Genomic DNA, 26,036 nt, shown 5'->3' on the forward strand with positions numbered 1-26,036 from the left:
CTCCTGCCTCAGCCTCATGAGTGCTGGGATTACAGGTGTGAGACAACATGCCCAGCTAAAATAGGTAAACTTTTGAAAACATTGGCATAGGTAAAGACTTTTTGAACAGAGCTCCAATTGCACAAGAAACATCAAGAATTAACAAATGGGATTATATCAATTTAAAAAGCTCTTACACAGCAAAGGAAACAACAAGTAATACACAACCTACAGAATGGGGAAAGTGTTGCCAGCTACTCACTCCAAGGTGGGACCGTTGTGGCAGAAGGATAGGGTAGGGCAAAGCTACTTAGCTCCTGGTGACCAAAACAGAGCAGGGCAACAGTGGCAGAGAGGATGGGACGAGGGACCTGACATAGACCCCAAGGCCACGCTTCCATGGCCCACCAGACACACCCAGAGTGTGCTCTTCCAATCCCTGGCCCAGATCCCGGGCCTGCCAAGTTGGCCCTCCACTCTAACTGCCACATCCCACCCTGGCCACATCCCAGCACAGCCAACACTGGACTGAGAACTTAAGCCAAATTACACCTCCCCTCCTGTAAGTTGTGTGGTGTGGGTATTGTGCCCCAGCAAGGCACTTATATTTGAATCCCAGTTAATTCTGTCCAGGAAGTTACATGTTTTCTGTGCCTCAGTTTCTCCATTGATGTGTTTTGTGTAGTAGCTGCTAAGCCATGTTCCTGGAGCTGGTTAGTCCAAACTGAGAAGTGCTGTGTGGATTAAGGTATGCCACACTTGGAAGGCTCACTACTTCCCCAAAAGTAAAACATTCCACTAATAATTTTGCGTTAGTTACATGTTATATAATACACATTGAGTTAAATATGATACATTATTAAAATTCATTTAACCTGTTTCTGCTTACTTTTTAATGTAGCTATTAGAAATTAAAAACTATTTGGATCACATTATATTTCTCTTGGACACTGCTGATCTATAATGTAAAAATAATACTGCCTGTTAAATATGATTGTTGTGAGGGTTAACTTAGCCTCTGTAAAATGCTTAAAAATACCTAGCATATAATAAGCACTAAATAAGTGTGAGCTTAACAATGCTCGAAGGTGACTGGATTTGGAGAAGCAGGGAGCCACCTGCCCGGGAAGAACTGCAGCTTGGGACAGGGAATGACAGGAGAGAAGTTAGGCTGGGTTCTGAGGGCCTGTGATAAGGAGCGGCCTCAGAGGCCCAGGGACGCACTCAGTGGGCCAACGGTTTCCAGACAGAAAATCCATCTTTGCAGAGGACAGCGGCTGTCTGATGCTCAGAACTGGAGTGGTCAGAACTTGAGGACAGCAGCAAGCAAGGTTTACAGTTACTTTTTTGGCTTCAGTATCTCTTTGCAAATGTGCAATGCGGTCCATCGCTGTTACGTGTCTCCTTTATGTACTTGTTTTGTCCTAGGCTCCTGGTCTCTTCCTTCTCTGTGGCTAAGTCCTCCCAGTCTCCAAGGATGGGCAGACTTTTCGCAGGGGAGGAAGTGGCAAAGTGCTACGTGTAGGGCACCCTGGTTGTCACTTTTATGGAAATGATCATCTTACACTCCACAGAGCCAGTGATTTGCTCAGGACCCAGGCTGAGGCCCTCAGTTTGTGCCCTGGATCAGCCCATCCTCCCTGACCCCTCACCATGTCCAGCCTCCCCGTCCCTCCTCAGGGACGCAGCAGTGAGCACCGGCCTGGCTCTCTCAGGAGACTGGAGCATGGCCTTGAGAGTCGTGCACCTGGCCAGCCCTCCAGCGCATGCTCAGCCACCCAGCTGCCTGGGTCTGGATGGGGCAAGAGAGGACTCGAGAAGCTCAATGCTCCAGGAATGAAAGGCGGGACGGAGTCCAGTAAGATTTCCACACCTTTATTTCATCACACGTCATCTCGGTGTACAGTGTGATTCCTGGGTGGCTACATTTCCACGTGGTGTGTGTGTGTCTCATGGGCAAAGGAGCACCTGTCATTGATTTTGGGGTTTTATCACAGTGAACACATTCGTTTCATTAATAAGTATTTTAAAATATCCAACATGGCTTTTAATTCATACAAATAAAGAGACTCTTTATTTGAGTACATAGTTTTAAAGCCCAAATTCACCTGTTTGTAAAAAACACTGTGTTCTGGCTATCGTGCCACAAAGAGAAAGTGGGGGACTGTGGGGCGTCCCTTATAAAGCCAGTGACCACACTGAAGTCCAAAAGATTCAGCATAAGGACGAGCACACAGTGGTTCTGGAGTCAGGTGTTCTCACCTCTATTTGCCAAGGCCGGCCGAGGCTTCATTGCATGGCCATGTCTGTGTGCCTCTCCCTTAATGCTTGACAAAACCAATAACAGAAGTATAAATACTAATTCTTGAGGTTGGCTAACAAAATCCTTTTAAAAGTCATAGCCACCCTCTCCCTGCACTCACTACCCCCAAGAAAAAGAAGAGAAGAAAAACATGGCCTTTCCCCCCTAATTAGGCAATGTTTCATAGAAAGCGAGCCATACTCAAGGTTCCACCAAAGGCTTTCTATACATTGACTGAAAGTTATTCAGACAAAATCAGATTCTCCTGAGTGTGTGGCTCTGTTTTTCAGCAAACACTGGTTTCTTCCCAGAGCAGCACTACATTCCCTGTGTTAACGGGAGTTGAAAGAGGAACAGGGAAACTAAGTGTCGCATCACATCTTGGAGGTGTCACGAGATGCCTCAAAGGGACACCGCCCAAATCTAATCAACGGACGTTTCTCCTAGCTCTTTACAAAACTCTTAAATATGGGTAAACATGTAAACACCGTGCTCTCAGGGAGCAAGTACTTAGGCAGTTCACATCGTATCCCTGTCAGGGAAAACTGCAAGTGAAACATCACAGGCCGGCCTTAAAACCATCCACTGGAAGAGCTCTCCGGCTGCGGGGCAAACACCATGTTGCACATGTCGGAGTTCTCCTGATGCAGCGGCAGCTCACAGCCCGCCAGCAGCCTCTCTCTTTGCTTCCGGGACACATAGCCTCTGCCGGTGGACAGCCTCTCGTACTTCATCTCAAATTGCCTGAGTGACCACAACATCACATACGTTAAGTCATCCACACCAACACCTGTTCCAAGAAACTCCAGAAAGGGTCCAGTGCCAAAGACCCCAGAGCCACCGCAAGGGTGGTGGCCCTCTTTCCCCTTCTCCCCTGCTAACAGGCAGAGGAGAACATCAAATGCCCAGGAATGGGAATGGGTCTGACTTAGTTTTCTAGGGACAAAGGCTGAATTCTTTTCATCTCTGTTCAGCTCTGCAGGCCTGGCTGTTTTCCACCCCTCTTTCCAGAAGCCTGGCTCAGGCCTCTGCTGAGAATGTGGTCAGGGAAACGATTCCAGGGCTGTGGATCAAGCCACAGTGTCCCGGCATTTTGACCACTGGAAGGTTGATTTTTCTTCTCTTGTCCCTCCCCGCTCCCCCCCTTTTTTTTAAACAAGAAATGCATTTATGGAAGTTGGTTCTAGATATAAGTTAATGTAAGCTAGTGACAACTCCACATAGATTCTGTGAAAAATATAACCTATGTGTAACTTGTATTATTGATGCCTTTCTTATATGCATCACAAAATGTCAGCAAAATTTAAGGAGTATTCAACTCTAGCCTGGCGATCACAGGACATGATGTGAGAAGCGACTTCCTGTTCCTTATGGTTAGATAGTGTCAAGGAGACCTCTGCAGCTACTACGGAAGAGGCAGTGCCACCTGGACTGAAAGGATTCTGTCTCCATGGGGTAGCACTGCTACCCATGAGGGTTACAAGAGCCACAGGACATAGTGTGAATAGAACAGATGTTGGGAAGTTACATGGATAATAATGTATTTGGTTTTTAAGACCCTGAGCATTGAGTTCAAACTTAAACCAAAGGTCAAGTTGTTGTTGTACACAATACATAAGAATTATAAATTCATTGGGCCCTTAGGCCACGGTATGTGGGTGGCCAGGTGTTTTATTTTGAACTTTCTGAATAGCAGACAACTGTGTGAAGATACAGACAGCAAATGAGCAATTCCTATAGTCAAACAAATCCCTTTGTTTCCTTGGAAAGTTATCTCTGGGTTAAATATGATTTGATTCAGTGGAAAATGATCTAGTCATTGGATTTGCATGGTGTCCTAGGAACTTATTTTTCTTGGTTTTATTGATTATTCTTCTACTCTTTTAAAGAAAATTCATCATTTATTTGTTGTTGTCTTTTTAATTCTGAAACTGAATGCAATTTCCTGCTGAGCTGGGTGCTGTCCTGGGCCATCCCCTGAATTACAACTCACCTGAGCGGAGCATCAGCCTTGTCCATCTGCAGGCAGACCAAGAAGGGGTACTGGGAGAACTGCACCGTGGAGACAAACTCCAGGCCTGCCTCCGACTCTGCCCTGGCTTCCAGGCCAGCCTTCACAAAAGAGGAGTCCACCGTGACATCTGCATTTATCACCACAGCCACCCTAAAGATTGAGAAAAACACCTGTTGATGTCGCATCTCACTGGGCTGGACTAATTGATATAATTTCACAGAGCTTCAATCTGTGACACTGACAGCTGGAAGGGAACACTCAGAAATGCAGAGATGACCCCACTGTGCTCAGGGCTGTTGTAATCAGGCCTGTTTGGAGCTAGGGGGCCAGGAAGGAGCCAGGGCTCCTCCTTTCTCTGCCTCCATGGAAACAAAGTGTCTATTAGATATGCATGGCACACAAAGGATCAGCAAGAAAACATGCCTAGAACCTCTTCCTCTCAGGAGGCCAGAAGGACTGAGCTATCTTGAAAAGAAGTATGAACTTATCAAGATGACAACTGCTGTTACTAACAAGTTTCTTGCTAACTATCTCTGATGGGTTTCAGGTAGCTGTTTCTATTCCATTTTATTACATACTAGAGGTGTGTGGCTATTGAGCTACTGGAAGAACCATTCCCACAGGGAGGCATGCACAGCGGGCGCCCCATGAGGGGTGGGGAGGGTGGGTTCGCCCATGTCATCTAGAGAACTGGACAGATAGGACTAGTTGGGGGAATGCAGCTTGAATGACAATGAAGAGGAAGAAGGTTCACCTTTAGGGTCACTCTAAGTAATCCTTTATAACAAAGAAAAGACTTTAACTCAAACTGTGGGAAATTACTTCCACGATTAAATTAGAGTTACAGGTTCAGACTTTTTAAGGTACTGATTTTTGCTGTGCAAACTAAAAACCCCTCTGCTGTTTTTGAAAGTATAAAAGGAGGGTAGAGTTTGTTTTAATTTCTGGATCCCTTATAGTACATTCTAATGTCTTCTAGTCAATGAAAGCTTGAGATATTTTTTTAAACAAATGAGTGAGTAATGAAATGGAAGATAGACTAGTTCCAGTATGGATAATGGTAAATTCCTAAGGATGTTGTGTCCCTTTAGAATACCTAGATTTTGGGGGGGTCAGTGTTGTTGATTTCTCTCTACAGAGAATTCAATATAATCTGGAGAAATTTCTGTCCAGAAAATACTTTAAAAAGAGAAGAAAGAGGATAGATTCAGTGGAAAGCTTCAAATTTATTACTGACTTTGATGTCCAGTACCATTTCTCATTTTTTGGTTTCTTTTAGTCTTACTTTGTGTAATCTTTCACATTAAATATGCCATCTTTTGAGTGTTCTGCTGGTTCACACATAGTTGAAAATAAGTAAGAATTTAAATTTTATCACTATCTCATCATATATGGATATTTTTAAATATCCAGAAGGTAAGAATAAATTATATTTTATTTCATTTTCTTCAGTTCTATAACAAAGAAAAGAATAATTATCTTGATTATCTGTAGCTCCGAGACATTGTTTTATGTTCAAAATAAAACATTTTCATTGGACCTCATGGGCTGATTAGAAAAACTAAAGAGGCCCAGAAAAAGTGAGGCTCATAAAAAACACATAAGAACTCTGACTACTTAAGGTTTTGATTCTGCACAGATGAGATTATCTTTTTATTTTAATCCACTGAAGACAGCAAAAGAGGAAAGGTTTTAAACTCTGACAAGAGGGGTAGGCTGAAAATTTTACTTCAGAGTAAAATTTCCTGATAGTACTGTTAACCACTAAAGTGAGATACCAAGAGAACATGGCCCTTACTCTTCGGCACAAGGTCTATGGGTGTCTCTGGAAGCAGGAAGATTCTCAGTTGACTTGGATTCAATAACTGACCTGCTCCTAAGAAGCTATGTCAGAATGGCTTCCCATGATCACTTCCAACTCTATGATTTCATGATGACAAATAGAAAACATAGACTTTGAAAATCCCAACGGTTAAACAATTCCTAGAGCATATCTCTGTAGGTCTATGCATAGAGTATTGAACATGATATGCTTACCGATTTTTCACTCGGGTTTTTGACTCACGGTACCACAGACTAAACTCCATTGAGCCTGAAATGTCAATAGCTAGACCACCCTGGACCTCTATGTTGGCCTTTAGTCCAGATTGCAACTGAAGCTCCTAGAGGCAAAAAAAAAAGTCACAATAGTAAGTACAATACAGTTGCTATGGATATATCAATGACTTGGGTGGATGTGGGAGCCTTTTCCTAGGCTTGGAAAATTGTGCTCATTTTAATCACCAGAAGTAGACTCTGCAAATTTGACAAGTTAATTAAGACACTAGAGAAGTGAAGGTGCAATTGTGAAGGCCATTTTCCTTCAGGGATTGTGGGCCAAATGGTCCTGGATGTCTGGTCCTCTGAGAAGTAGCGTCAGCATAACCAGGAACCTGCCTGTTCCAAGCGCAGGTTCACAGGCCCTCCAACGCCTACCAGGACTGGCCCAGCAACCTGTGCTACCCTGAGTCCTCATGTGATCCAAACTCCTCTAAAACTGAGGACCATGGCACCAGAGAAAATGAGGGCCCCTCCATCAGAGGTCCCCCTGTGGCTTTTACTTTGTGGGTGGGGGTTGGAGTAGGTTGATCTTCAGCATTCTTCAAATACAGACCACTGCATCCTTCTGACAAATAAAAGGCAACACAATGACCCCTGCTGCAGCGTACAAGTTCTAGGAGCTGCCCAGACCAGGGCAGGAGGGGAGGCAAGCATTCACCTAGGCCTTGCACCCTGCAGTTTGACATCTGAAATGGCTCTGGCTTAATGGTCAGGTCCAACACGAGCTAGACTGAATTTTTCAGGAGCACAGGAATGATTAGCAGACATCGTCCATCCTGAGCAATTTTATGATTGTCTGAAACTCATTGATTCAAATCAGGTTGCCTAGGGATGGTGTTCAGGTGGTAATGATCTGAGGAAAAGCTCAGCATCTTTACTTTTGATATTCCTCCAAAGATCTTAAGTTCTTGGCAATGGCAGCGCAGCAGCGCAATGCTTAAGACCCGTTAGGAGGCACCACTAAGGGTACTGAGAGTCACATGCAGTGTAGAAGAGAAATGTAGGTGCCGTGGACACAGGGGTTGTGTCATGAATCACAGCTAACGTGAAGGGACACAGCTCACCCGGAGAAAACCACAACATCCACACTCAAATGCTAACCCACGCCGATGAATTACCGGGCCTGGATAATCAGAGGCTGCATGTGAACTGCAACTGGGACCGTGTGCTCTGCCTCTCCTCCTCTCACAACTTGAAAATCATAATCTTGGTAGACTCATCAGGGACCTGAGATGCAGACCTTAACTTTCTCATTGATAAAACTTTAAGTAGATGTCAAAATACCTTAAAGTTCACAGAAAGGGCACTTTATAGTATCAGACAATATATCTTTGCAAAAAGTATTTACATTGCAAGGTGCTTTTGAGGAGTCCTTTGACTCTCTTGGAAAATTCCTTTTCTTTCACGCAAAGGGAGCATGGGAGAAATTTTATACAAAGCTACAAAGGAATTTTTTGAACCACATTATGAAGATAGATCACTGACCCATGTAGAAGAACAAACCACTCTTTACCTTATGAAAAGAACTAAACCACATGGTACAGTGGTTCTAATTTTTGAGAGGCATAAAGTAAAATTTTAAAGCACTTACTGTATGCCTAAAGCTCTGCACTGGGTAACTCATTTAATCCTCACACCAATCTTCCATTGTAAATGTTATATTTGAAGATTGAAAAGAAAAATCAGGTTTAGAGGATACACATAAAGCTGGAATAAATATCCAGTGACTTTTCTGCAGTATGAGATGTGATCAAAGTATATGGAGAAGTTTAATTTAAAAATATTTATTACAGCAAAGACACGCTGCCCTCAATCTCCCTTAAAAATAAGTCCCTCTCCCTTTGAACATACTTATCCCATCATTCTTGCCTTTTTCTGAAGCAATTCTAGAACTCATTCATGAGTGTCTTTATGAAGTGTGATTTAAAAACAATACAAGGAGAGGAGCTGCCAAGCGCCATTCAGTGGAAAGGCAGCTCATAAAAACACAACTGTGTCCTCCTCCACCTTATTTACTGGATCTGGTGCTGTGCAACTTCTGGATCTTCCCCAAAGTCAAAATGACCATGAAAAGGAAATATTTTAAATCAATTCAGGACATCAAAGTAGCTATGGTAGCACAACTAAAGACACTCACAAAAAATAGACTTCCAGAATTACTTCAGGAAGTGGCAAGAATGGTGGGATTAATGTATTGGAAATGAATGTCTTTTACTGTAATAAAAAAATTTTTAAATTTAAACATTCACTGTAGTTTTCAATCACACCTTACATATGGCTACCACAAACTCCTAACTCTCTTCTGTGTTCTCTTGTGCAGGAAAGCCTCTGCTGAAAAATTTTGTAAAATGTAAGAGTATAAGCTAATAGACTTGTTTGATTCAGAGCACATTTTGGTTTAAATGTTTACCTGAGAACTAGAGAAACAAGATACTAGGACCTAGCATCTGTAGCTCACATGACCCCTTTGATCTTTCACTTTTGGTCCCAAAGGTTTTTCTTACAGCTCAGATACTGACCCCTGACAACTCATCCCAGTGCAGCCATTTAGGAAGATGGGATCTTCAGTAGCTAAAAAGGATCCCCTTATTAAACTGACTTTATCAGACATCTCTGATGAGTAACCCCATGACAGGGAGAGAGAGAGAGAGAAGTAATTCCACCTTCCCCAGTGCTGAGACAGGCCACCCACGGCCAGCATTTCCTTCCATGGCAGCATGAGACCTCCAGCACATGTGCCTGGAGCTGGGATGGCTTAGCAGAGCTTGTTTGTGCAGTAGCATCAGATCTCCCAAGCACTCCATGCGGACACACACAGACACCGGTTTTACACACAGACAGTGGTTGTGTTCACAGACACTGGCTCTGTTTAACAGCCAGGTGACAATGTTTCTCATAAACTACATCTTTCTGGAGGTGCCTCACTTAATGAACAGAAAAACCATGTAAGGTCATCTAAATCAGGGGTTGGTAAGCGGTGGCCTGCAGCAGAGTCTGGCCCATGAGCTATTTTTGCAAATAAAATTTCCAAAAAATTGTAGGCTGTTCACCCTGCAGTAGAAGAATTGAGTGGTTGCACAGAAACCATGTGGCCCTTAAGGCCTAAAATGTTTACTTTCTGCCCTTTACAGAACCAATCTGCCAACCCAGGTTTAGATTATGACTTATGTTTGCATCTAGTTTTGCACCCTGACCCAAACCATCAAACATTGCTAATGGGTAGCTGAGCACATGCAGGTGGTGCTATCTTGTGCCTTAAAATATGGACTATTCATCAGCACTTTCAGGCTGCATTTAGAGGTCTCCTCCATTAACAGTGGAATAGGATCATGCAGTGAAAACTTCTGCTATAATTTGAGAACTGTTTGTCATGTGTGACTTGAGGGTTAAAGGATTGAGAGCCACTACTCCTTTGCCTCTTTGTCTTGGTTTGCATGAACAGGAACACATTTCTGTTTGCAGTGTGTCTACACCGACAGCAAAACTACATTCACCAGCTTCCCTTGCAGCTAGAAACAGCCATGAGACAGTTTTTGCCAATAACATTCCAGACAAGGCTTCTAAAAGTGTTCTTGAAAAAGAGTAAGACTTTCCCCTTCCCTCCTTCCTCCCTGGGATGAGGAGGCAGTGCTGGAAATGGAGTGGCCATCAGCTTCACAAGGTGACAAGCTTGAGGTCTAAAGCCCCTAGTAAGAGTCACTGAGTGGAAGGAAAAGAGCTTGGATCCTCATATTTTAGAGTTTCCATATTAGCCCGGGGCCACCTACTTCTACATATTTATTACATGACAAAAATCAAACTACTTGGTTAAGTCACTCTTAATTGTTTTTTGTTTTTGTTATATATGGTTATCCTGAACTGATATGAGAAATAATAGAGAACTAATAATATTTAGTTGCAGCTATTCATGCTCTGGGGTGGTTTTAATAAAATCTGATACCTAAGGTCTCTCCAGATCTTAAAAACTATAACTTTATAACCAGAACCTAACAAATGAGAAGCTTAAAATTGTCTGACAAAGAAAGACAAAGTTGGTAAAATCTTTGGATCATCTTTTCCAAATGCTTCAGTTTATTAGCAGGAAATCATGGTTCAAAGCAATGTAACTGACCAAGAGCCTACAGGAAAGATGTAATAAAGGCAAAATTCAAACCTAGGCTATTGACCATGAATTTACTAATCCACAAAAGCAAACATACCAAGTAAGTTCTATAGTCTATAAATTTAAAATTCAATCTCCTTCTATATCTTCAAAATAATAAGATGAATTAGAGTGCACAGTGATTCACCACAAGGTCCTTATTTAGCAACTCACTCTCTCTTCCTTGCTTCCTTCTTTTCTTGTCATTCTGGGGATCAAACCCAGAACCTTGTGCACACTGGGGAAGTGCTCTACCACTAAACTATACCTTCCGCTCACAAATTTTTATAGTTTAGTGTTACTATGCTTATTAAAACAGAAAGTAAATCAAGCCATTAAAGAACAAAATTTTAAGCATGACACATTCACACTCGGGGGCTCTTCAGATTAACCCTCTTCTGCTTCTCAGACAATCCAAATACAAAGATCACTCCTGCCTCTTGTATCTTGGTCACTTGAAACTCTGTGCACAAAAGATAGCATTCCCAGACCTTTGCACAGCATAGTGAGGTTGGGGTCAAGACAAACTGAAAATTACAGTGGACCCACAAGTTACGACTGGCCTGACATTTGAACAACTTGGGTTATGACCAGAATTTTAGTTTTTAACTTACAACCAAAGTCTTGAGTTATGATCTGAATGCCAGCCACTTGTTCTTCCACTCAGATATAGATTTAACCCTTAAAGAGTTCTGGAAGGAACATTACAACATCCTTACCTGTGTGGGGTTAATTGAGAAATCCTGGGCCAATGTCTCTCTAAGGACACTGAGATCTGCCTGTGTAGAGGAGGGAGACTTTGAAGGCTGTGTAGAGGAGCCTGTGCCTTCATTTGATCAGCTTGAGTTACACCCAGCCCTCACGATTGAATTGAGTTTGTAAGTCAAGGGTCCACTGTATTCTGAAGAAGGAGATTTAAGTGAGTGCAAGTACTCCTGTTTTCTAAGAATGGACACACCTTTCTAAGATTCTACAAGGATGAGAATTTGAGGCAGAGTCTCCATGAAACTCCTGGAAATTCATGGCTGGTGACACTGGTTGCTTGTCCTCCACTAATCTGGCAGGGTCAAAATGATACACTTTATAAGTCTTGGTCATCATTGTCAAATGTCACTGAGAACTTATGGAAGCCATGCATTTTGGCTCCTGTGTCCAGGGAAGCCAAGTAAGGTGGCAGTGTCACCTCTGTGCTGCCACACCCTCGACACTCTCTCAACTGGTGTTTCTGTTTATTAGCATCTGCATTTGTTTGCCTCCCAGTAAGGAGATCCTGAATCAGCTAACAAGTGCACAAGGAAATGCTGCTTATTCAAAATAAAGGAGAACAGGACAACAGGCAACAGTACCAAGAGGGTCAAATGCAGAGAAGGTGAGCTCCAAGATAGGCAGAACTTTATCCTGCATCCCCTGGGCATAGAGTACATTTGAGGGACTAATAAATACATGCAGACAGAGTGCAATACCTGAGAATGGTCTATTAGCAGAATAAGTCCTTTCACCACACTGACAGGGTCACTGGTTGCAGACAGCATTTTGGACATCAAATCACTGTAGCCATTGAAGAACGTGACAGGTCTGAGCTGAATGTCGAAGAGGATGGCAGACAGGCCGGCGTAGGAGTCCAGGTCCTCCTCGCCCTCATCCGGAGTGGCTGCGATCAAGGCCTCCAGCCCTTGGGCTTCTATGACCACCTAGGGGAAAACATGAGAACTTGGGGATTATTCTGGCACACGGTCCTGCCTGCTCTGGGTGATGCCGGGCTTCTGGAACCTGCCTAGGGCTCAAAACTTAAAATATCTGCAGCAGCGAGGCAAAACCCAAACCAAACCAAAACAAAACACAAACCTTTCTCCTGAATAAAAGGCAAGTCGGTTTTCTACAGGTCATCTTCACAACCAAGGTTTAGGTACAGATGATTTCACCCATTTTGAGGGCAAGACAATTTAAAAAGCTCCAAGCTTGCTCAGCCAGTGAATGGCAGGGGAGGAGTCAAACCCCTGCAGTGTGTCTACGTGGACCAGGAGCTTTCCGTTATACAACGATGCTGATCCAGAGTCAGTCTCCCCAGGGCACCCCACATAGAATGGACCTGCTATTTCAGGGTGCTCTGAGAGGAGGTAAAGAGGCAGGTGCGGTTCTAAGGCTGCTGCTATCCGTAGATCCAGGACTCTGCACATGTTGAGGTCAAATTCCTCTTCCTTGCCCAAAAGAAGAATGATGACAAGCACCATGGTGGACACCACGAGAACCTCATGCCCTGACTTCTACCACCCAGAGGAATTGCTGCTCATTCCCTGTCCTCTGTACCCAGCCCTGAACCACAGAGTGCCTGGCATTTCAGAGCACGCATCAGAAAACAGATGACGACTGCTGGGGACAGAAGGACCGTGATGGCAGCACTGCCAAAGGGTGTGGTGATGCTGCACTGCTGAGAGCTCAAGTTTCTATAGCACAGGGTGACCCTTTAAAGTTAAAAGACTTCAGTTACACAGAAGGTCAGAATGGGATCTTCATATAAACTAACAAGAAAATGCATTTCATAATAAGGAAGCTTAATAGAACATCACTTAAGTTTTGATAAAACTAAAGGAATGGAAGTTAGCTAGTTGTCAAATGATTGCCCTTTATTCTCTCTCCTCGCAGCACTGAAGCCATGCAGATTGGCTCTTTAGAGCCAATTCTTTTATGCCATTTCTCTTATGGGGACTTTGTAGAGACACTCCGAAAAGACAAATATATCACAGAATGAAATACTTGGGTGGCCCTAAAGAATATCTCTGAATAAAAATAAAATGTCATAAAATGTTTAAGTGAGAAATACTGGCGTTTCAACTTTGTGGATATGTGTACTTTTGAAAAGACAAATGTATACCCAGCAAGCTAGGCAAATCAGGTTATTGAGGTTTCCAACCTGAAGCTTTCTCTGAGACCATAAACCACACAGCCTCTTGCAGTTGATGGACTCATGGGCAACATGTGACAGAGGCCACCATTAATTTGCACCTTCTACACAGCTACCATCCATATACACGTGTACATATTCCACTTTAGGCTGACTTCTTGCATCCTTTATGAAGCAAAATCCGAAGGAAATTGTTACCTGGCTACCATGGAGATCAGCCTTCCCGATGTACTGGAAGACATTCAGGTTGCTCCTCCTTAGAATGCCAGAACCAGAGTAAAGGATGTCGAGGCTGTAAGTGGAAGCTGAGTGGGGGCTACCTAAGAACAAAACAGCTAGGTCACTCAACAGTAGTTCCCCTGTGCCCACTGGGAAGGGGCGGGAGAACGCTTTCAGGTTACGTACGGTCTATGTAGCCAGTAAAGGCAGAAGAGGATCCACTCTTGGAGAATCGGTCATAATTGTGAGGGACCATTTCCTTGAGCACTCGGCGAACCATTTTGCTGCAACATGTAAAAAGAAATGGGTGCACATTCATTGCAATGGCTGTGTCACAAGTCAATTTTGGAAAGAAACCAAATTCTCAGTGAAAAAAAAGAGGGAGCCAAATTTTCCTCATGCCAGTCCGAGACAGGAGAAGGTGCTGGCTGCAGATCAGCACTGCAGTGATGGCTTTCTTTTTCATTCCTCGGATATCTGCAGGCAGCTTGGTCTCAAAATGCCAAGGCAAGGATGCCAGCTGTTACATGCTTCAGCTGACTGTGGCCGCATCTCAGGAGCCTAAAGGACATGGGCTTGGAGGCACGGAGTTCTACTGAAGACTCATCACAAGTAAGAAAAGCTGCACCAAATCAGGAGGCTGTGCAGTGTTTCTTCAAACATTTTCCTACACCCACTAATGTCATCATTGGCTAAAGACGTGTAACAGTCAACTTCCAGGATTTCTTCTATATCTGTGTGGCTTTCAGTTGTACAAACAGCTCAATAAAACCCAGAAAGGAGCCACTGTCTCCTCTAAGTAACAAGTTTTAACTTTTACCCCATACCTGTACAGTATGCCTATGTTTTAATCTTGAGATCTTTCCCTTTCTCATTACATAATCCTAACCTTGTCAGTAATAATAAAATTACAGCAACATAGCAAAAGAGAGAAATAATTAAAGTAAACTGAACTAAGATCTAAGACAAAATTTTTGAGAAGAGGGAGCAGTAATTTTATAAGCCCCCTCAGCCACCATCTTCTGCTGCCACAGGTGCTTGGACTGTAGCCTAGAAAAGTGAGGAGGTCCTGGTCTTGGCAGCTGACCCCCAACTTCCACAGGGCATTCGTGTGAATGGGTGACTAGACTTGGCTTTGCTTTGTTCCAGAGATGGAACCAAGGCTACGCAGAGCTTTCTGTTATACAAAGACATGATGCTGAGACACTGAATACCTGCACAGGATTCCCCAAGGAGGTGAGCTTCCTGTCACCAGAGAAGGCAAGTGAAGCATGACACCACTTGCCGGAGACCAGACCCCCACACAGGGAAGAGACGCAAACCAAGGCAGCCTTCCACATCCCTTCCAGCTCAGAGGGTTTGGTTCTGAGCATCTGTCGGTGATGGCTTCCTTTCTGGGCTGTTCTCTGCCCTCACCCTCTCTCTCCTGTCCCTGAGACTCCAAGAGCACAAGATGAAGGCAGCACAGACACCCAGGGCCTGCCGGAGTCCCAGAAGAGCCACAGAGAAGAAGGAAAATCAATCCAGTCACCTAAGGAACACGAGGCTGCACAGAGGGCTGACTTGCTGCCTCTCTCCCCACTTACCTGCTTCTTTCTCTTTTTTCCTCCTCTACCTGGCTCTTCTCTTGGTTCTACTGACTCCCTGGCTTTTGTTCCTTCAGGCTACTTAGCTCTGTTTCCCTTGGATTCAAGCTTTCACTGTCCTGTCTTCTCATCCTCCCCTGTGCCTGTTTTCCTTTCCTATGGGGGAGACACGAGTTTGAACTTTGGTGCTCTGCATGCAGAGAAAATGTGAATTCCTTCTCTGGCCCTCTCACTCTGGTGAGGAGGGGCTTTGGGGGCATCCTGAAGAGTGGCATCCATGGATTTGGGGCCAAGGACTTGGGAACAGGGAGGGAGGCAGCAAGAGTGGCAGAGAGCGATGTGGATTGCACTTCAGCCTGTGACCTGCCCTCTGTGTGGGCCCCCGCCAGAGGTCTCACTCACAGGCAGATGCACGGAAGCTGTGATGAATGAGCTTTCAAAGATTCCTAACACTTGGAAAGTGAAAGTGAAAGACATCTGATGTGCACTTACATCATTCTGTTGTGCTATTTATAAACGTAGTCCCATTCCAAATGCAATTTTAAAAGGTTACTAACATTTGGTAATAGTGGTGCCTCGCTTCATGAACTTAATTTGCCCCACAATTCTTGAAAAGAGGGCTATGGTCATGTTTGTCACCTGAGGCAGCATTCATGAAGGGAAGCAAAATTTTGCTAAACATTTCTGTTTGTGAACTGAATTGTTTATGACCACAAGTGTTCATGAATTGAAGTATTACTATATATATTTACTAGACTGAACAAAATGCCACAGTAAAGATCATACCCAGAGTTCCAAGCCACAAGTAGCCAAAGTAAAGCTATTTTATCTGGCTCCATAAACAGCCCTCTACAGTTTGTAATACCTAAAAGTTGGAAACAGCCCAATTGCCTATCAACTGGAGACTGGATAAAGAAGATCTGTTGTTGTTTTTTTTATATAAAATGGAGTACTGCTCAGCCATAAAGAATGAGAAACTAGAGACATTTATAGCTAAATGGGAGCACACTGAGGCCATACTGTTAAGTGAAATAAATAGGACACACATGTATAAATACTGAATAGTTTCTCTGGTGTGAAAAACTAAAAGTGTAAATAAGGATCAAAATGTATAATCGATAATGTGAAATAGGAAGAAAAGGTCTAAAGGAGTAGAAGAGGTGGGAGGGGTAGCGGGAAGGAAAGAAGGGAAAAGAAAAATATGAGACAAGAAAAAAATGGAAACAAAGTCTTTGTAAATAGGAAAGGGTGGAGAGGGTGAAGGGAGGGCAGGGGAATGGGGAAAAAAAAGAACTAAGATACATCATGTACAGGTACAAGATCCCAATGATGAATGTAACTGCAGTGTATACCTAAAATGTAACAATAAACTTCATGAAACAAACAAACAAAAAACAGCCCTCTGATGGGAAATTTGTTACTGATTTTATGCAGCACAAGGACCACATCATTATTATATAACAAGTAGAGGCGCCATGTGATGTATCATACCTTGCAGGCATTTCAAAGCGCAGAATGTCTTGAATCACAGCGAGCATGTATTTATTCATTTCTTTGGGAAGCTCCCCGATAGAAAGCAGGATGTTTTTTACCTCCATGTAGGATGGATTGTTCTTTAAAATGACAGCAGCTGCCGTAGTGCGCACAGTCTTTTCGTGAACTTTATGATTCTGATGATATATCCTGTTCAAGGTCTTCTTAACCTGTTTATAAGACATTAGACTTAGTGCACATCTAGATTTTAAGAACTGATACTGTAGCAGGAATAGTGGGTATTTATAATGATGTGCATGTGTTACTATTTTTTCAGGGTCTGTTGCCATTAGTCAGAGCCATGTGACTGGACCATAAACAGAATCAATGTGGATCACCTCTAGGTGGAAGTAATGGAGAGGTAGTCACCTTCCCCATGTTCTCCCATGACTACTATGAACTTGCAGCCACATGCCTCTCACTTACATTAGACACAGCACGAAACATAAACTTTTGATAATCTGCTGAGATTTTTGAGTCCACTTGTCACTGCAGCACAGCCTGGCCTAATTTTCGATCTGTAGGATTCAGGGACACTACTGCCATGTGGCAAACTGGGGAGAGAAGGCTCTCTGAGCAACCAAGGAAGTACTCAGAATTTTTCAACTCCTTTTTAAACATGAATACACCTTATTTTTAGAGCAGCTTTAGGTTCACAGAAAAACTGAGTGGGTAGCACAACCTTCCCTGTGTCACTGGCCTGTGCTATGGTTGCTGGGGTCTGGACGTGAATGTGCTTCTCAGAGGCCTTGTGGAAGGAAATGAGGTGCTAGAAACATCACCCTCCAGAAGGGGTGATTATATGCGCTGGATCGGTGCTTCTAAGAATGGGTTGTTGGGCCAGGGATTTAGCTCAGTGGTTTCGCCGCCTGCTGCACAAGCGCAAGGACCTGAGTTCGATCCCCGGTACCAAAAAAAAAAAAAAAGAATGGGTTGTTGAAGGGGAAGCACACCACGAGCCACCCTTGCCTGTATTTCCTGCCATTTGATACCATTGGTATAAGAGAACGTCAGCACCATGCGCCCTAACCTCTAGAACTTTGAGCTAAATAGATGTCTTTATAAAGTACTCAGCCTCAGTTGTTCTGTTATAGCAACAGAAAACAGACTACAATAAACATCCCTAGTACATCTGCTACCTTTGATGGTCCTAGTTGACACACCATTATCAATCATAGGGCCCATTAGGGCTTCTTTTCTAAAAAAACATTGGCACAAAAGAAAATATGCCATAATAATTGCAATCTGTGGCCAAAAGTAATTTTAGTGGTGGCTGCCACTGTGCAACAATATGTAATGTGTGAGATTCTATAGGAGGCATTTCTAAATATTTCTTTTAATTCTATTTCCTTCCACCTTTTTCTGTCTCCTTCAAATCTCAGCCTTGTTCTCAGGCAGATAGGAGTTAAGTATCTCATCCAAGAACAAACAACGAGGAAAAGACAACCAGAATTTATTGTTAGGCCTGTGTTTTTCAAAATCTTATACCTCTAACCATCATGCCTTATAGCCTATCAACTGCGACACAAAACTGGAATGGTGGGTGCCTTAGTGCAAACTAAAAAAACAAAACAAAACAAAAATTCTCAGTGTTAAACACTCTTCACAGAAAGTTTATCTTGAGGTTTATAAACTTTATCTGCTCTGTGAACATTTTAATTTAGTTGGCTTCCTGAAAATAAAGTTTTGTGAACAAACAAGATCGTCCTTAAATCAGGATATTTACTAAGTGTTGAAAAATTTAACAGCATCTTAAAATTTGTAATAGACAATATGTTTCTGAAAAGAATCTGTTTCTTAGAGTAAGATAATATGCTTCACTCTTTATGTTTCAGGACACAGGACATTATTCAAAGTGTGAGGCACTATGGAATAGCCATAAATATAATTTGAGAGTTATCTCATTCAGGAGATAGAGATCATTGCGGGGAAAGTAGAGAGACTTGGGAGGAGTTTGCTTTTGACTGTTAATGTTGCCAGCGTTTCTGGAGATGCTACCTCATCTGTGATGAAGAGGACATCGTATCTCTGGAGGGTGGTGGTGGCCAGGTGGCTGATGGGCCCTCTGCCGGCCTCTGCATACTTCAGCAAGAGCGGGATGCCTTCCGGGAGCAGGGCGTTCTTCAGGGCCAGCAGGTACATCTTCGTGTCTTCTTTTTTCGCTGGCTTTTCAAGTCCTCCCAGGATTAACTTCTTGGCTTCAACTACTGCCTAAAACATCACATCCCTTAGGCATATGTGACTACACACAAAATTAAACTTGGGGAAGAGAACAAGAGTTTCACAAAACCTTTGCATTGGCTGCCTGGTTGAAATAAACAAGTAAAGTTGGCTAAAGGTGTTGTGTTCTTTTTAAAAATACATAGAGTAACACCTTTTCAAGAGACGGTGAATGTTGTTAATAACAGGCATATTTCATTTTGAACATATCCTGAATGCATACAGCCATTTAAAAAAATCCCTTTGTGAGTGATTATTTAAAAAAACTTCCCATTTATTGAATTTCTGAATGTCTTCATACAACTTTTTTTTTTGTACTGGGGATCGAACTCAGGATCGTGTGCTTTCAAGGCAGGCAGCAGAACCACTGAGCTAAATCCCTGGCCCCATACAACTTTTAAGTAAAAATTTAAGTAAAAGTCCTTAGAGCCCAACATATAAAGTCCAGTTGTTTTATTTTCTATTTATTTTATTTTATTTTTTAAAGTCCATTTGTTTTAAAAGTGTTTATTTTCATTTGACTGTAAATTTAATTAACATTGTCACACAGTTCAAAAATATTTTTAAAATGCCTTTTATGTGGCAAGCCCTTTGCTAGGTACTTTTCAAATATGTTCTGCAATTATCAAAGGCCTTTTCCTGACCCAGACAAAGAAAGAGAAAAAGAAAATAAAAAATAAATAGAAGACAAGTTAATAGTTTAATAGAAAACCAAATTAGATAGAGAGGTATCCAAGTTTTGGTCTTATCTTTGCCACTGTATATGTTTTATGGGCTTGTTTCATCTTTAAACTAGAAGATTCTGGGCTGTGGTTCAGCTATAGGATTTATGAACTCTGAAAGTGAGAGACAGGTACATCCCCCCATCCCCCCCCCCCCACAGGGCCAATGTACTTCAATGGAGCTATGCAGTTCTAAAAGTAATAAATATGCTCAAGAAATAAAATTCAATCAGCTAGAATATAAAATTACTAAAATTCATTTCAAACATAAACTAATGGACACAAATATATATCAAAATGAGAATATAACTTAACAGAAAAGGATAGAAAAGAATTAACTCCAGCAACTTTTGAGCATGAAACTCAGATTATAGGTACTGTCGATGGAAAGTACCCTAAGAACAAAAAGAGCTGCATTGAAGTCTTGAACTGCACTTTGTCTTTGAAGTGACATTGGTGCAGCCCTTCTAAAAAGCATCCTGTGTGTGCTTTAGATGGATCAAGTGAATCAATATACTGACATTCTTGGAAACAAGGACATTCACTGTGGGAGAAAGAGATGCATCTATGTATCACTAAGAAGAGAAAGTACCCAGTTGTGCTGGATTAGCATTAGAAGTAGTAGTTTGAACACACACTTTTGTAAACATGTGTACTTTGTCTACTATAAGTGCTTAGATACAATGGCACACAAGTAACAAGATGTAAAAGTAACAGGGAATAAAATGGTACATGTCTACGACTCACTCCCATGTGGTTAGATTGAAATAAAGCAGAATGAAGCCATGGAAAAAGGTCAATAGATAAAGAATTGGTGAATCTAGATATAGACTACACAAATGTCCATGGCAGAAGGGCTCATTGTTCCCAGGCAGATACTCATGTTGGACCTTTGCATACAATATACTTCTAGACTATCCTTCACTCCATACTATGATCTCTTGACCTAAAAAGTTCTAAACTAAGGTCACATATCATGATTTTGGCAAAACCTTTCCCAGCTCCCTCGAACAGAAAAGGCTGCTGCAGTTTCTGTGTTCTCATTTTGCTTATGTTTCAGTGGTACAGTCATGTTCACTAGAGGTGCAGGAAATTCTGTCATTCACAAAAATATGGATGGACCCAGAAGACATTGTGCTAAGTGAAATAAGCCAGACACAGATGGATAAATACTGCACAATCTCACTTACGGGTGGAATGTATAAAAGTCAAAATCGTGCAAGCATGAAGAGAAGAGAATGGGGGTTACCTGAGGCTGGGGTGGGACAGAGGAGATTTGATCAGGAAAGGGAGATGGGTACAAAGGCTTAGTTAGGCAGAACGTACAGGTTCTGGTGGTCATACAGCATCGTGACCACAGTTAATAAAATCATATTGCATATTTCAAACTACCTAGAAGATTGGATTGTAAATGTTTTCACCACAAAGAAACAATAAGTATTTGAGGGATGGCTATGTTAAAAACCCAATTTGATCATTCCACAATGTGTAAATGTATGGCAATATCACATTTTACCTCACAATTTATCATTTATCAATTGATAATCAAACAAAGACAAAAAATCTGAGTACATAATGAGTACTCAATGAATATAAATTGGGAGAAAGATTAATGGACCATTCACTTTCTAGCAAGTGTTTATGGAGCATCATCTAGCACCAGGCTTCATTTTAAACAATTGGTACTGGACAAAGCAAAGACTTGTTCCTGCATGGGGCACACAAACTATGGCAAGAGAGAAGTAAACAATGAGTCTAATGGAACCCGGATGGCAATAATTGCTACACGAATAGGAAAGCAGGGCAGGGTAGGTGGACTGGGAGAGCCACTGGGCAGTGTGATGAGTACCATGTAGGGTGGTCTGGGAAGACCACATCTCAGGCTAGGCTTGCACTTACTTTGAGTTTGCAGCCTCCATTCTGGCACAGTTTCCTGACAAGGGCGCCGATTATGATCATAGCAGTCTCTCTGATGTCATTGCTCCCAAAAGAACCTTTGAACTTCCCCTGTAAGCCAAGCAGAGATAGCTAAGGTCATCTAGACATTTAAACATTTCCAAGGGGCGCTTATAAAGAAGAAGGAAGGAACCAATACCAGGGCAAAAGGTTTTCACATTCATTACTGTTTATCAGATTCTCAAATAGGCTTATTTTCCAGAAAGTATATGAGCTATTCAATAGCTCACGAATGGATAAGAGTACTTAAAGCATCATGGATTCAAGAGAAATGTAGCTCTTGGTTCCAATATAACATTTAAATATTGGAACAACTGTATCCTTTCAATGTATATGTATAGACACCATGAAAATTTTAAAATCAAAACAAATTTTTAAAAATTGCTCACTAAAGTATAACCTACGCTTCTCCTCTGAAGTGTTGTTCCATGCCACGTGATATGATGGGCAACAATCTTTAAGTTTCCACAAGGTCTGTTTTATGTTAGTTGGTAGGATTGTAAAGACACTAGTGAAGTAATGTACTGCAAACTAGTGATTGATGAATATAAATCAATCTGATAAAATTTGAGTGTGGCTGGCCAGGGATTTAGCTCAGTGGTTCCGGCACCTGCCTCGAAAGCACAAGGTCCAGAGTTCAATCCCCGGTACAAAAAAAAAAATGTAGTGTGGCTAATCAGAAGGCTTCAGTTCACAGCCTTAATTCCGATCAAACACCTTTTAATTACTGCTGATATTCTTGAGAGGTGTTTCGATTCATCATTATCAGCTGAGAGTCTATTTTCCCAAGGTTCCCTTGACTTACGATGAGGGCTCTCAGGAGTTCTTCATCAGGATGGGAGGCAAATCCACAGGCGTAGAGAAACCTCTCCTGGAGGATAATGCTGCTGTCACTTTTGAAATCCAAAAAGTCCAAAATGGCTTCTAGTGAGTCCGGGGTTTGCGCGGAGGTGATGGCATCTACAAGCTGCGGGCTGAGAAGGGCACAGTCCCTCTAATCAGCGCACAGGGCCCTTAGGTGTGCTAACACCTCTGACACCCAACTTTCCACTGCCTTGAGTTTCCTGGAGAAGCATTCCTTTTTTTAAAATGGAACAACAACAGTAAAAAAAGAGTAAGACTTTCCCTCCCTATTTTATTTAAACCTGTCTCTTCACTCTTCTCTCTCTCTGACTTAAACAATGTATAAACAGAATATACAAATTCATTTCACCATTTTAACCTATGCCAAATATAATTTGATATTTAAAATTAAACGAAATTATATGAAAATTATAAAATTAAATGAAATTATAAATTAGGCTTAAATTCTTTTCTATATGAGCAATACACAAAAGGTAGGGTCCCTAAAATTGAATTTTTTCTCTAATTAGCTTTCCAAGTACACATATTTCTCAAATGATAATTTAATTAGAGCAGCATCATTTGATTTAAAAATTATTTTAACTTTACATCCAAGAGAGAAGACTTTGCTATTTTTAAATTGGAAACATTGTGGTATAGTTTTATGTTTAATCACAGTAAATATGTGTGATCAGAAAACAACTCCTAGGGCGCGGGATTTAGCTCAGTGGCTCTGCCGCCTGGTGCATAAGTGCAAGGACCCAAGTTCGATCTCCGGTACCAAAAACAAAAACAAAAAAAAAAAGAAAGGAATTCTTACAGAAAAATTCTAGTTCAATATTCTGGTCATGGAAGATCTTTTGTTGATTGAGTTTGGAACAGTAAAATTTCTGAAACTAGCTGTTACACTAATGAATATCTGTATTTAAATTCTATACACTTCCTCCATGTAAACAGGTCAAAACTATGCTTAATACTTTAAAAATTACATACTTGCACTCTTTTACTTTGATCCTAACAAAACTAATAAATAAAGCAAAGATGGAGAGACAGCGTATTTATGAAATGACCACAGGCTAAGTGCGGCACTAGAAATTTTAGATGGGTAGCCTCTTTTTAATTTCTTCATCTTTAAATGGAGCTAAAAAATTAGTATTTTAGGATTGTTGGGAGGATCGAATTACATAATCAAGGCAAAATTTAGAAGATTGCTTGATATAACTCTAAATGATTAATAAATATTAGCTGTTAACACTGCCACCTCATTAATTCACTGAATATCCTGGCAGTTTAATTCTAATTTCCCCTTACAACTGAGGACACAGAGTCACAGATACCAAGTCATTTGTTCAAGGTCACATAGTGACACAAATAGTGTAGCTGAGATTGCAGCCCAGCCTTTTGTGACTCTGTAGCCCATGAATTCATGCTACACATGCTTGAAAAAGGGATGGGCGACCTCAAAGTCATGTAAGTCTAGAAAATATTCAAGGAGGCTGATAAAGAACATTATCAGATTAAAGATGGTTACAATGCCTGCAGCAATGATAACTATGTAACTTGGCTTCATCCCATATTTTCCAGCCTAGTGACTTAGAATCTTTTGTTCTTGGTATACCTGTTACTGTCTTGCCACTTACTGGAGGGGCGACATAGGCAGCTCAGGAAATGTCACATTACTCCATTCATGCCTCTGACTGTCCTACTGTATAAAGGAGTTATTATACTGTTTCATACATGTTAAAGTGACGCTGAGAGAAATGAACAGGAAATGACTTGCTTAAAGGATACGCAATTGCTGCAAGTCAGAAAATTTAAAACCAGGTCATCTAATTTTAGTTCATTCTGGTCTCTTTACACCACGCTACATGTATATCACATATGATATTGTACAGCACTGGGTAAATCTTTACAAAATACTCCGTGGAGTCATCCAAAGTATTGTCATTTGACAATTTTTTTTTTTTTTTTTTTTGGTATTAGGGATCAAACTCAAGACCTTGCCCTTGTGAACCAGGAGGCGAAACCACTGAGTTAAATCCCTGGCCCCCGTCATCTGACAATTTTTACAGATAAGGTTAAAGGTTAGTGCAATCCCTGTTCTCAATTGATACCTAAATCCTGGACTTCTTAGTATTTTTGCCTTGATATTAAGACAAGTCTCTCTACCAATTTAGTTAAGAGTCTATGATTACAACAGACTTGTTAATTTATACTTTTGCTTTATCTTCCAACTTCTGATTTAAATATTTATTTTCGAGGAAAGTAGCCAATTTGTGATTAATCATATGAATTTCTACCAATTTTTTTTTTTGGTACTGGGGTTCAAACTCAGGTCCTTGGGCTTGCAAAGCAGGCGGCGGAAACACTGAGCTAAATCCCCGGCCCTCTACCAATTTTTTTTTAGCATTCTAAAGGCAAGTTTACAATCACAAGCAAGAATAAATGGGCTTTTCAGAAAAATAGTTAAATTCTCTTCTTCTTGAGAAATTGAGTCTTTTGAATCTGACTACTATTGCTGCTGGGCTCATGAACATGTGTTTGTGTGTGTGTGTGTGTGTGTGTGTGTGTGTGTGTGTGTGTGTGTAACTTGGCCAGTTTCCACTTTCCCATATGTTAGTGACTAATTTTCACTGTTTGTCAAATTAAGTGAGACATGAACTATATGATTAATTAGAGTAATTGGTATCTTGCAGCTAAGTTTGTATTCGCAGACAAATTCTGTATTAATGCAAAAAATCTTCTGTATTTTTTTAAAAAGGAATTTTAGAATTGAATCAATTCTCTTCAGTACACATGAAAATGAATCACACTTTGACCAAATGTAAAATAATATAAGGATTTCTTTTCTCTAAATTCCTTTAGCTACTTAGCTCAGTTTTCAATTTTCTATATAAAATGTGACTTAATTGGATCTTTAGTGAAATCACTTTTCAGTGAAAGTCATACCTTTTTTGTTTACTTTAATCAACTCTGAAATATTTTCCAGTGTGAATTAACAGCTAGGAATACAATGTAAAGCACAGTGAAGCAGCCCTTGGTCCAGGTGCCATGGGAAGCCCTAGCCTGGCCTCTTTGTACCGATGTGGCATCATTTAAACTTGTAAGCACAGAAATGTATACGTGAGTCACTGTTAGAAACACTCTTGGATTTCTAGCCCAGTGACCATCCAGTAACTACACATGGCACAACTGTGGATAAAGATGCAAACAGCAGGATGGCTGAGTTGGAGACAGGGCAGTTGGCATTAAAGGAATCTTTATTTAATAAGAATAGCAACCCAGAGCATTTCCTAACCCCACGTACAGCTGGGGGACTTACAGGACATCTTGACTTGAGGTTTTTAGGACTTGCAGGATGTCTTCTCTCTTTGCATTCCTGAGTTGCTGGACGAAGGCCAGGAAGCTCCTGACGGCCTCAGCCTTGGAGAGGTTGTCCGGCTGCAGGTGTTTCATGACCGACTGCCAATGCTCCGAGAGCTGCAAAACAGGCCACAATCCTGCTCTACCCACAGCACT

General features: G+C 41.6%; 1 protein-coding gene across 1 annotated transcript in view; it reads right to left on the reverse strand.

The window, feature by feature from the left end:
- Positions 1-1,838: 1,838 nt before the first annotated feature.
- Mttp (microsomal triglyceride transfer protein) overlaps positions 1,839-26,036 on the reverse strand; it is a 41,953-nt gene continuing 17,755 nt past the window's right edge. The window contains exons 8-18 of the mRNA XM_004866282.3: positions 25,840-25,997; positions 22,480-22,648; positions 21,618-21,725; positions 18,775-18,987; positions 16,735-16,946; positions 13,844-13,941; positions 13,637-13,758; positions 12,000-12,227; positions 6,333-6,457; positions 4,275-4,445; positions 1,839-3,025 (exon numbers count right to left, since the gene is read on the reverse strand). Of these exons, the coding sequence (XP_004866339.2) occupies positions 2,854-3,025; positions 4,275-4,445; positions 6,333-6,457; positions 12,000-12,227; positions 13,637-13,758; positions 13,844-13,941; positions 16,735-16,946; positions 18,775-18,987; positions 21,618-21,725; positions 22,480-22,648; positions 25,840-25,997 (1,776 nt within the window). The 3' untranslated portion in view covers positions 1,839-2,853. The remainder of the gene's footprint in view (positions 3,026-4,274; positions 4,446-6,332; positions 6,458-11,999; positions 12,228-13,636; positions 13,759-13,843; positions 13,942-16,734; positions 16,947-18,774; positions 18,988-21,617; positions 21,726-22,479; positions 22,649-25,839; positions 25,998-26,036) is intronic.

The sequence above is a fragment of the Heterocephalus glaber genome, unplaced genomic scaffold (genome assembly GCF_053883595.1).
Source record: "Heterocephalus glaber isolate CG9 unplaced genomic scaffold, H.glaber_assembly_v1.0 deba00001688, whole genome shotgun sequence".
Lineage (NCBI taxonomy): Eukaryota > Metazoa > Chordata > Mammalia > Rodentia > Bathyergidae > Heterocephalus > Heterocephalus glaber.